A 13,110-nucleotide genomic window follows, 5' to 3' on the forward strand; every position below is an offset into this window, starting at 1 on the left:
CTCTCTCACACACTCTCTCTCTCTCACACACACTCTCTCTCACACACTCTCTCTCACACACACACTCTCTCTCTCTCACTCTCTCTCTCTCACACACACACTCTCTCTCTCTCACTCTCTCTCTCTCACACACACACACTCTCTCTCTCACACACTCTCTCTCTCTCTCACACACACACTCTCACACACTCTCTCTCTCACACACTCTCTCTCTCTCACACACACACTCTCTCTCACACTCTCTCTCACACACTCTCTCACACACTCTCTCACACACACTCTCTCTTTCTCTCTCTCTCTCACACACACACTCTCTCTCACACACACTCTCTCTCACACACACTCTCTCTCTCTCTCACACTCTCTCTCACACACACACTCTCTCTCTCTCACTCTCTCTCTCTCACACACTCATGCCCTCGCTCTGTTTTATAGAAGCTAACTTCTGTTTAACCTCAGTTTATTAACGCTGTGTTCTGATCCTCACAGATCTGACAGAAGATGGATTTAAAGAAGGTCCCTATTATAAATGTCTTGTGGCTGAGGTTCCGCCAGAGCTGGCGTGTCGAGGTGATTGGCCAGTGATTCTTCTGAGAATTTTTCTTTGTTTGTGTCTGAGACGTCGGCCTTGCTGTCTGGGTCCCGCATTTATTCCCCACCTCTAATTACCCCTCCAGAAGGAGCAGGGTGAGCCGCCATCTTCAACTCACTGCAGCCCCGTGTGGGGTAGGTACACCCACAGTGCTGTTAGGGAGAGTGTTCCAGGATTGTTATTGGACATCAGTCAGTCCCTGTGTGTGGGGTAGGTACACCCACAGTGCTGTTAGGGAGGGAGTTCCAGGATTGTTATTGGACATCAGTCAGTCCCCGTGTGTGTGGTAGGTACACCCACAGTGCTGTTAGGGAGGGAGTTCCAGGATTGTTATTGGACATCAGTCAGTCCCCGTGTGTGTGGTAGGTACACCCACAGTGCTGTTAGGGAGGGAGTTCCAGGATTGTTATTGGACATCAGTCAGTCCCCGTGTGTGGGGTAGGTACACCCACAGTGCTGTTAGGGAGGGAGTTCCAGGATTGTTATTGAACATCAGTCAGTCCCCGTGTGTGGGGTAGGTACACCCACAGTGCTGTTAGGGAGGGAGTTCCAGGATTGTTATTGGACATCAGTCATTCCCCGTGTGGGGTAGGTACACCCACAGTGCAGTTAGGGAGAGAGTTCTGGGATTGTTATTGGACATCAGTCACTTCCCATGCAGTGTAGGTACACCATCCTTCTAGATGGTACAGGTGGTGGCACAGTGGGTTAGCATTGCGGCCTCACAGCGCCAGGGACCCGGGTTTGATCCCCGGCTCGGGTCACTGTCTGTGCGGAGTCTGCACGTTCTCCCCGTGTCTGCATGGGTTTCCTCCGGGTGCTCCCACAGTCCAAAAGATGTGCATGTTAGGTGGATTGGCCGTACTAAATTACCCCTCAGTGTCAGCAGGACGAGCTAGGGTAAATACATGAGGTTACGGGGATAGGGTCTGGGTGGGATTGTGGTCGGTGCAGACTCGATGGGCCGAATGGCCTCCTTCAGCAATGTAGGATTCTATGATTCTAGTTGGGAAGGTGCTGTTGAAGGAGCCTTGGCGAGTCGCTGCGGTGCATCTTGTAGATGGGTCACACGGCTGCGTCGGTGGTGGAGGGAGTGAGTGTTTGTGGTCAGCGTGTCGATCGAGCGGGGCTGCTTCGTCCTGGATGGTGTCGAGCTTCTCGAGTGTTGTTGGAGCCGCACTCATCCAGGCAAGTGGAGATTGTTGTTGGAGCCGCACTCATCCAGGCAAGTGGAGATTGTTGTTGGGAGCCGCACTCATCCAGGCAAGTGGAGATTGTTGTTGGAGCCGCACTCATCCAGGCAAGTGGAGATTGTTGTTGGAGCTGCACTCATCCAGGCAAGTGGAGATTGTTGTTGGGAGCCGCACTCATCCAGGCAAGTGGAGATTGTTGTTGGAGCCGCACTCATCCAGGCAAGTGGAGATTGTTGTTGGAGCTGCACTCATCCAGGCAAGTGGAGAGTGTTCCATCACACTCCTGACTTGTGTCCTTGGAGATGGCGGACAGGCTTTGGGGGGAGTCAGGAGGGCAGTTGGAGTCTGTGTTCACAGGGGCACAGAGAATTGGTTTGTTTTGGCAATCTCAGGCCGCCAATATTCCAAAATCTCAACACCATCCAAAAACCAACCTTCGGAGCAGTTGGCAGCTCCACAGAGTGAGGGACACACATGAACCCTGATCCATTCACCATGACTTAATGAACGCTTCTCCACCTCTAGGACACACGATCGTGGGATACGCCATGTACTTCTTCAGTTACGGGTCGTGGAGGGGTCGGGCTCTTTATCTGGAAGATCTCTACGTCATGGAGGAGTTGCGAGGTGAGAGTTTCCCCCTGATGTCCGGACCCCAGCCCCGACTTGTCAACCGATGATCGTCATTCATCCAGTCACTAGGGGGCAGCGCTTCAGGCTGAGCCACAAGGCCAGGCTTCTTTTGACATGGTCTGTGGCCATTGGATCCATCTGTCCAACCCCCTCCTCCCTCTACACCCCCTCCCTATCTCTGTAACCCCCTCCAGCCCCCTACACCCCCTCCCTATCTCTGTAACCCCCTCCAGCCCCCTACACACCTTCCCTATCTCTGTAACCCCCTACACCCCCTCCCTATCTCTGTAACCCCCTCCAGCCTCTACACCCCCTCGCTATCTCTGTAACCCCCTCCAGCCTCTACACCCCCTCCCTATCTCTGTAACCCCCTCCAGCCCCCTACACACCTTCCCTATCTCTGTAACCCCCTACACCCCCTCCCTATCTCTGTAACCCCCTCCAGCCCCCTACACCCCCTCCCTATCTCTGTAACCCCCTCCAGCCCCTACACCCCCTCCCTATCTCTGTAACCCTCTCCAGCCCCTACACCCCCTCCCTATCTCTGTAACCTCCTCCAGCCACTACACCCCCTCCCTATCTCTGTAAGCTCCTCCAGCCCCCTACACTCCCTCCCTATCTCTGTAACCTGCTCCAGCCCCCTACACCCCCTCCCTATCTCTGTAATCTTCTCCAGCCCCTACACCCCCTCCCTATCTTTGTAACCTCCTCCAGCCCCCTACACTCCCTCCCTATCTCTGTAACCTGTTCCAACCACCTACACCCCCTCCCTATCTCTGTAATCTCCTCCAGCCCCGACACTCCCTCCCTATCTCTGTAACCTCCTCCAGCCCTAACACCCCATCCCCATCTCTGTAACCTCCTCCAGCCCTAACACCCCATCCCTATCTCTGTACCCTCTTCCAGCCCCTACACCCCCTCCCTGTCTCTGTAACCTCCTCCAGTCCCTACACCCCCTCCCTATCTCTGTAACCACCTCCAGCCTCTACAACCCCTCCCTGTCTCTGTAACCTCCTCCAGTCCCTACAACACTCCGAGATCTCTGCGCTCCTCCAATTCCGGCCTCCTCTCTCTCTCCCCCCCTCCCCATCTCTCTCCCCCCCTCTCTCTCTCCCCCTCTTCTGTCTCTCCCTCTCTCTTTCCCTCTCTTAGAAACATAGAAAACTACAGCACAAAACAGGCCCTTCGGCCCCACAAGTTGTGCCGAACATATCCCTACCTTTTAGGCTTACCGAGAACCCTCCATCCTATTAAGTCCCATGTACTCATCCAGGAGTCTCTTAAAAGACCCCATTGAGTTTGCCTCCACCACCACTGACGGCAGCCGATTCCACTCGCCCACCACCCTCTGTGTGAAAAACTTCCCCCTAACATTTCCTCTGTACCTACCCCCCAGCACCCTAAACCTGTGTCCTCTCGTAGCAGCCATTTCCACCCTGGGAAAAAGCCTCTGAGAGTCCACCTGATCTATGCCTCTCAACATCTTATACACCTCTATTTGGTCTCCTCTCATCCTACGTCTCTCCAAGGAGAAAAGACCGAGCTCCCTCAGCCTATCCTCATAAGGCATGCCACTCAATCCAGGCAACATCCTTGTAAATCTCCTCTGCACCCTTTCAATCTTTTCCACATCCTTCCTGTAATGAGGCGACCAGAACTGAGCACAGTACTCCAAGTGGGGTCTGACGAGGGTCTTATATAGCTGCATCATTATCCCCGGACTCCTAAACTCAATCCCTCGATTGATAAAGGCCAGCACACCATACGCCTTCTTAACCACCTCCTCCACCTGCGGGGCCGATTTTAGAGTCCTATGGACCCAGACCCCAAGGTCCTTCTGATCCTCTACAGTACTAAGAATCTTTCCCTTTATATTGTACTCCTTCATCCCATTTGACCTGCCAAAATGGACCACTACTCATTTATCTGGGTTGAAGTCCATCTGCCACTTCTCCGCCCAGTCTTGCATCCTATCTATGTCCCTCTGTAACTTCTGACATCCCTCCAGACTATCCACAACCCCACCAACCTTCGTGTCGTTGGCAAACTTACCAACCCATCCCTCCACTTCCTCATCCAGGTCATTTATGAAAATGACAAACAGCAAGAGTCCCAGAACAGATCCCTGGGGCACACCACCTCCATTTAGAAAAAGACCCATCTATACACACTCTCTGCCTCCTTTGGGCAAGCCAGTTCTGGATCCACAGGGCAGCAGCCCCTTGGATCCCATGCCCTCTCACTTTTTCGAGAAGCCTTGCATGGGGGACCTTATTGAACGCCTTGCTAAAATCCATATAAACCACATCTACCGCTTTCCCTTCGTCAATGTGTTTAGTCACATTTTCGAAGAACTCCACCAGGCTCGTAAGGCACGATCTGTCTTTGACAAAGCCATGCTGAGTATTCTTGAGCATACTAAACCTCTCTAAATGCTCATAAATCTTGTCCCTCAGGATCTTCTCCATCAGCTTACCAACCACTGAGGTTAGACTCAGCGGTCGGTAATTTCCTGGGCTATCCCTATTCCCCTTCTTGAAAATAGGAACCAAATCCGCAATCCTCCAATCCTCCGGCACCTCCCCCGTCTCCATCGACGAAGCAAAGATCATCGCCAGAGGCTCTGCAATCTCTTCCCTCGCCTCCCACAGTAACCTGGGGTACATCCCATCCGGACCCGGCGACTTATCTATCTTGATGCCATTCAAAGATTCCAGCACAACCTCTTTGTTAAAGTCCACATACTCAATCCTTTCAGTCCACCGCAAGCCCGCAGTACATCCACCCAGGTCCTTCTCCTCTGTGAAAACCGAGGCAAAATACTCATTAAGCACTCTGCCATTTCTACTGGTTCTGTACTCATTTTCCCGCCTTCACCTTTTATAGGCCCTATTCCTTCATGTCTCATCCTTTTACTCTTCACATATTTATAGAACGCCTTAGGGTTTTCCTTAATTCTACTTGCCAAGGCCTTCTCGTGACCCCTTCTGACTCTCCTAATTTCCTTCTTTAGTCCCTTCCTACAAGCCGTATACTCATCTAGATCCCTATCTTCGCCAAGCTCTCTGAACCTTTTGTACGCTTTCCTTTTCTTCTCGACTAGGTCCCGCACGGCTTTCGTGCACCACGGTTCCTTTAACCTACCAACACCTCCCTGTCTGCTCGGAACATTGTCCTGTAGAACTCTCGACAGACATTCCTTGAAAAACTGCCACCTCCCTTCAGTAGATTTCCCCGAGAATACCTCCTTCCAATTTACTCCTCTAATTTGCTGCCTTATGTCTTCATATTTCCCCTTACTCCATATAAACACTTTCCTAGCTTGCCTGATCCTCTCTTTTTCCAATGCAAGCATAAAGGAGATAGAGTTATGATCGCTATCCCCAAGATACTCTCCCACTGAGAGATCTGACACCTGTCCAGGTTCATTGGTCAGTATCAGATCAAGTACAGCCTCTCCTCTTGTAGGCTTGTCCACATGCTGTGTTAGGAAACCCTCCTGAACACACCTAACAAACTCCTCCCCATCCAATCCCCTTACCCTAGGGATATTCCAATCTATGTCTCTTGAGCACCCCCCGATTCCCATCGTTCTGGATTGGCGGCCGTGCCTCCAGCTGCCTGGGGGGGGGGCCATGGAACAATCTAGAGCTGTTCTGAAGGGCAAAGGAAAAGTGCGTCAAATTTGTGCAGAGCAGGAGGCCATTCGGCCTTCATTTCTGTGCTGTTCCGAATTGGAGTGATTCATTCCTCCTTCAGGCTTCAGCTTGGGCCCCGATTGAAAAGTCTCTGTGAATTCTGCTCCCACTCTCAGAATGAAGACACTTCCCCTCATCTCTTCCTCCTGCCTCGAAACACTTTCAATCTCTCTCCATCCAGTCCCAGACAGTCCAGTTCCGACCCCACCCCCCTCAGCATCCCGACCACACCCCCTCAGTGTCCCGACCACACCCCCTCAGTGTCCCGACCACACCCCCTCAGTGTCCCGACCCCACCCCCTCAGCATTCCGACCACACCCCCTCAGTGTCCCGACCACACCCCCTCAGCATCCTGACCACAGCCCCTCAGTGTCCCAACCCCACCCCCTCAGCGTCCCAACCCCACCCCCTCACAGCGTCCCGACCACACCCCCTCAGCGTCCCGACCACACCCCCCTCACCATCCCGACCACACCCCCTCACCATCCCGACCACACCCCCTCAGCATCCCGACCACACCCCCCTCAGCATCCCGACCCCACCCCCTCACAGCATCCCGACCACACCCCCTCAGCATCCCGACCACACCCCTCACCATCCCGACCACACCCCTCACAGCATCCCGACCACACCCCCTCACAGCGTCCTGACCACACCCCCTCAGCATCCCGACCACACCCCCTCAGCATCCCGACCCCACCCCCCTCAGCATCCCGACCCCACCACCCACAGCGTCCAGACCACACCCCCTCAGCATTCCGACCCCACCCCCCTCAGTGCCCGACCCCACCCCCTCAGCGTCCCGACCCCACCCCCTCAGCATCCCGACCCCACCCCCCTCAGCATCCCGACCACACCCCCTCAGCGTCCCGACCCCACCCCCCTCAGCATCCCGACCCCACCCCCTCAGCGTTCCGACCCCACCCCCCTCAGCATCCCGACCCCACCCCCCTCAGCATCCTGACCACACCCCCTCAGCATCCCGACCACACCCCCTCACAGCATCCCGACCCCACCCCCTCAGCATCCCGACCACACCCCCTCAGCATCCCGACCCCACCCCCTCAGCATCCTGACCCCACCCCCTCAGCGTCCTGACCCCACCCCCTCAGCGTCCCGACCACACCCCCTCACAGCATCCCGACCACACCCCCTCACAGCATCCCGACCCCACACCCTCAGCATCCTGACCCCACCCCCTCAGCATCCTGACCCCACCCCCTCAGCATCCCGACCCCACCCCCTCAGCATCCCAACCACACCCCCTCACAGCATCCCGACCACACCCCCTCAGCATCCCGACCCCACCCCCTCAGCATCCCGACCACACCCCCTCACAGCATCCCGACCACATCCCCTCAGCATCCCGACCCCACCCCCTCAGCATCCCGACCCCACCCCCTCAGCATCCCGACCCCACCCCTCAGCATCCCGACCCCACCCCCTCAAAGCGTCCCAACCACATCCCCTCAGCATCCTGACCACACCCCCCTCAGCATCCTGACCCCACCCCCTCAGCATCCCGACCCCACCCCCTCAAAGCGTCCCGACCCCACCCCCTCAGCATCCCAACCACACCCCCTCAGCATCCCGACCACACCCCCTCAGCGTCCCGACCACACCCCCTCAGCATCCCAACCACACCCCCTCAGCATCCCAACCACACCCCCTCAGCATCCCGACCACACCCCCTCAGCGTTCCGACCACACCCCCTCAGCATCCCGACCACACCCCCTCAGCATCCCGACCACACCCCTCAGCGTTCCGACCACACCCCCTCAGCATCCCGACCACACCCCCTCAGCATCCCGACCCCACCCCCTCAGCGTCCCGACCACACCCCCTCAGCATCCCGACCACACCCCCTCAGCATCCCGACCACACCCCCTCAGCATCCCGACCACACCCCCTCAGCGTCCCGACCCCACCCCCCTCAGCATCCCGACCCCACCCCCCCTCAGCATCCTGACCCCACCCCCTCAGTGTCCCGACCCCACCCCCCTCACAGCATCCCGACCACACCCCTCACCATCCCGACCCCACCCCCCTCAGTGTCCCGACCACACCCCCTCAGCATCCCGACCCCACCCCCTCAGTGTCCCGACCCCACCCCCCTCAGCATCCCGACCACACCCCCTCAGCATCCCGACCCCACCCCCTCAGTGTCCCGACCCCACCCCCCTCAGCATCCCGACCCCACCCCCTCAGTGTCCCGACCCCACCCCCTCAGCGTCCCGACCACACCCCCTCACCATCCCGACCACACCCCCTCACCATCCCGACCACACCCTCTCAGCATCCCGACCCCACCCCCCTCAGCATCCCGACCCCACCCCCTCAGTGTCCCGACCCAACCCCCTCACCATCCCGACCACACCCCCTCAGCATCCCGACCACACCCTCTCAGCATCCCGACCACACCCCCTCACCATCCCGACCACACCCCCTCAGCGTTCCGACCACACCCCCTCAGCGTCCCGACCACACCCCCTCAGTGTCCCGACCACACCCCCTCAGCGTCCTGACCACACCCCCTCAGCGTCCTGACCACACCCCCTCAGCATCCCGACCACACCCCCTCAGCGTCCCGACCCCACCCCCCTCAGCATCCCGACCCCACCCCCTCACAGCATCCCGACCCCACCCCCTCAGCATCCCGACCACACCCCCTCAGCGTCCCGACCACACCCCCTCACAGCATCCCGACCACACCCCCTCAGCATCCCGACCCCACCCCCTCAGCGTCCCGACCACACCCCCTCACAGCATCCCGACCACACCCCCTCAGCATCCCGACCCAACCCCCTCAGCGTTCCGACCACACCCCCTCAGCATCCCGACCACACCCCCTCAGCATCCCGACCCCACCCCCTCAGTGTCCCGACCACACCCCCTCAGCATCCTGACCCCACCCCCTCAGTGTCCCGACCCCACCCCCCTCAGCATCCTGACCCCACCCCCTCAGTGTCCCGACCCCACCCCCCTCACAGCATCCCGACCACACCCCCTCACCATCCCGACCACACCCCCTCACCATCCCGACCCCACCCCCCTCAGTGTCCCGACCACACCCCCTCAGCATCCCGACCCCACCCCCTCAGTGTCCCGACCCCACCACCCTCAGCATCCCGACCCCACCCCCTCAGTGTCCCGACCCCACCCCCCTCAGCATCCCGACCACACCCCTCAGCATCCCGACCCCACCCCCTCAGTGTCCCGACCCCACCCCCCTCAGCATCCCGACCCCACCCCCTCAGTGTCCCGACCCCACGCCCTCACCATCCCGACCACACCCCCTCAGCATCCCGACCCCACCCCCTCAGCATCCCGACCCCACCCCCTCAGTGTCCCGACCCCACCCCCTCACCATCCCGACCACACCCTCTCAGCATCCCGACCCCACCCCCCTCAGCACCCGACCCCACCCCCTCAGTGTCCCGACCCCACCCCCTCACCATCCCGACCACACCCTCTCAGCATCCCGACCACACCCCCTCACCATCCCGACCACACCCCCTCAGCGTCCCGACCACACCCCCTCAGCGTCCCGACCACACCCCCTCAGCATCCCGACCACACCCCCTGTGTCCCGACCACACCCCCTCAGCGTCCTGACCACACCCCCTCAGCGTCCTGACCACACCCCCTCAGCATCCTGACCACACCCCCTCAGCGTTCCGACCACACCCCCTCAGCATCCCGACCCCACCCCCTCACAGCATCCCGACCACACCCCCTCACCATCCCGACCACACCCCCTCAGCATCCCGACCACACCCCCTCAGCGTCCCGACCACACCCCCTCGGCATCCCGACCCACCCCCCTCAGCATTCCGACCACACCCCCTCAGCATTCCGACCACACCCCCTCACAGCATCCCGACCACACCCCTCAGCATTCCCACTCAGACCTCAACACGATGCAAGGGAATTTCGCTGCGATTCTCCAGCTTGGGATAGGCTCCAGTTCTACAGGTCGCACCATCACTTGGTTCGCGCTGCTGCCTCACAGCGCCAGGGACCCGGGTTCGATTCCCAGCCTCCAGTCACTGTGTGGAGTCTGCACATTCTCCCCGTGTCTGCCTGGGTTTCCTCCGGGTGCTCCGGTTTCCTCCAACACTCCAAAGATGTGCAGATTAGGTGGATTGGCCGTGCTAAATTGTTCCTCAGCTTTATTTATTTATTAGTGTCACAAGTAGGCTTACATTAACACTGCAATGAAGTTACTATGAAAATTCCCTAGTCGCCACACTCCGGCGCCTGTTTGGGTTACACTGAGGGAGAATTTAGCACGGCCAATCCACCCTAACCTGCACGTCTTTCGGACTGTGGGAGGAAACCGGAGCACCCGGAGGAAACCCACGCAGACACGGGGAGAACGTGCAGACTCCACACAGACAGTGACCCGAGCCGGGAATCGAACCCGGGTCCCTGGCGCTGTGAGGCAGCAGTGCTAACCACTGTGCCACATGTTAGGTGGATTGGCCATGGTAAATTGCCCCTTAGAGTTAGGAGGACTAGCGAGGGTAAATACATGGGGTTACGGGGATAGGGCCTGGGTGGGATTGTGGTCGGTGCAGACTCGATGGGCTGAATGGCCTCCTTCTGCACTGTAGGGATTGTATGATGTTCAGAGTTAGCTGGGGGCAGGGGGGGAGGAGTGTGGGGGGGGCGGGGGGGGGGGGGGGGGGGAGAGGTTTGGCCGGGTTACCCTGTCTGTGGTTGAGTTTGTCCTGGTTATAATATCCTTCCCTCTGTTTCAGGCCACGGAATCGGGAGTACGTTTCTACAGAGGCTGGCAGAGGTAAAACCGCTTTGATATTCTGGAAGGATCAGCTGTCCGTCCCCACCCAAACCGACCCCCCCCCTCTTATCCTAACAGTCCAGAGCAGCACAGTATAGAGGGAGCTTTACTCCACATCTGTATCTAACCCCGTGCTGTACCTGTCCTGGGAGTGTTTGATGGGGGACAGTGTCGAGGGAGCTTTACTCTGTAGCTAACCCCGTGTTGTACCTGTCCTGGGAGTGTTTGATGGGGACAGTGTAGAGGGAGCTTTACTCTGTATCTAACCCCGTGCTGTACCTGTCCTGGGAGTGTTTGATGGGGACAGTGCAGAGGGAGCTTTACCCTGTATCTAACCCCGTGCTGTATCTGTCCTGGGAGTGTTTGATGGGGACAGTGTAGAGGGAGCTTTACTCTGTATCTAACCCCGTGCTGTATCTGTCCTGGGAGTGTTTGATGGGGGACAGTATAGAGGGAGCTTTCTCTGTATCTAACCCCGTGCTGTACCTGTCCTGGGAGTGTTTGATGGGGGACAGTGTAGAGGGAGCTTTACTCTGTATCTAACCCCGTGCTGTTCCTGTCCTGGGAGTGTTTGATGGGGACAGTGTAGAGGGAGCTTTCCTCTGTATCTAACCCCGTGCTGTACCTGTCCTGGGAGTGTTTGATGGGGGACAGTGTAGAGGGAGCTTTACTCTGTATCTAACCCTGTGCTGTACCTGTCCTGGGAGTGTTTGATGGGGGACAGTGTAGAGGGAGCTTTCCTCTGTATCTAACCTCGTGCTGTATCTGTCCTGGGAGTGTTTGATGGGGACAGTGCAGAGGGAGCTTTACCCTGTATCTAACCCCGTGCTGTATCTGTCCTGGGAGTGTTTGATGGGGGACAGTGTAGAGGGAGCTTTCCTCTGTATCTAACCTCGTGCTGTATCTGTCCTGGGAGAGTTTGATGGGGGACAGTGTAGAGGGACCTTTACTCTGTATCTAACCCCGTGCTGTACCTGTCCTGGGAGTGTTTGATGGGGGACAGTGTAGAGGGAGCTTTACTCTGTATCTAACCCTGTGCTGTACCTGTCCTGGGAGTGATTGATGGGGGACAGTGTAGCGGGAGCTTTACTCTTTTATCTAACCCTGTGTTTTCTCCCAGATCGCTTTGCAGAATAAGTGTTCCAGGCTGAACTTTGACGTTCTGGATGAGAATAAGCCAAGTATTGAGTTCTACCTTGCTAAGGGTGCCGTGGACCTGACTGGATCTGAAGGGTGGCACCTGTTCAGGTTCGACGAGGACCAGATAGCCAGGCTAGCACGGGGAAAGGGGCCGAACGTCCCCTCTGAATAAGCCCGGTGAGGAGACACAACTCCCTCTTGAACATTCTGCCATTCCCTTTTAGAATGGGGAATCCGTATGTCAACATGTCACGCTGCAGTTAGAGCCTCCCGCCATCGTGTGGTGCTACATGGCTCACGCGGTCAGGGAACATCTTTCATTGTGGAGTTCTGGCTCACCTCTTGACCCTTAATGCCTTTAGTAATCTGTGCGTCACTGTAACTCATTCCTTGAATCAGATTCACTCCGACACAGGACGTTAACTGTGATTTGTTTTCCATAATAAAGTTCTGATATCTCCACACACCAACACCGCTTGGGGACACAAAATGGCTTCTTGCTTTTGGCAGCTTTGCCATCTTTGATTTTTCCCCTAATGGGATTCAGGAGAGTAATTCTGGAACCGAGGGAGGTGATAACTATCAGGAAGGATTGAACAGGAAAGGGAACCTTTTCCCCAGACAGGAGAAGGCCGAGGAGGGGCTGATCCGACCAAAGGTCGTCAAGATTCTGAAAGGGTTTTACGAGGATAGGCCGAAATAGTCAGCTTTTACCTTGTGGAGGAGGCCGAGAGCAAAAGAGGCAGCAAAATAACGATAAGATTAATGAGCAGAGAATCTCATTTTACTGGTGACATTGCGGCGCTCCCTCAGCACTGACCCTCCACAGTGCGGCGCTCCCTCAGCACTGACCCTCCCACAGTGCGGCGCTCCCTCAGCACTGACCCTCCCACAGTGCGGCGCTCCCTCAGCACTGACCCTCCACAGTGCGGCGCTCCCTCAGCACTGACCCTCCCGCAGTGCATCTGAGGGAGCACTGTGCTGTCGGAGGGTCAGTGCTGAGGGAGCGCCGCACTGTGGGAGGGTCAGTGCTGAGGGAGCGCCGCAC

General features: G+C 57.5%; 1 protein-coding gene across 1 annotated transcript; it reads left to right on the forward strand.

Annotated features, from left to right (window-relative positions):
- Positions 1 to 489: 489 nt before the first annotated feature.
- LOC144488733 (diamine acetyltransferase 1-like) lies at positions 490 to 12,552 on the forward strand (the record flags this gene model as incomplete). Its single annotated transcript, XM_078206832.1, has 4 exons — positions 490 to 570; positions 2,311 to 2,412; positions 10,882 to 10,922; positions 12,043 to 12,552. Coding segments are annotated over 4 exons (416 nt in total), but the record flags the coding sequence as incomplete, so codon positions are not given.
- Between the last annotated feature and the right edge of the window lie 558 nt (positions 12,553 to 13,110).

This window comes from Mustelus asterias, unplaced genomic scaffold, assembly GCF_964213995.1.
Source record: "Mustelus asterias unplaced genomic scaffold, sMusAst1.hap1.1 HAP1_SCAFFOLD_1819, whole genome shotgun sequence".
NCBI classification, from domain to species: Eukaryota; Metazoa; Chordata; class Chondrichthyes; order Carcharhiniformes; family Triakidae; genus Mustelus; species Mustelus asterias.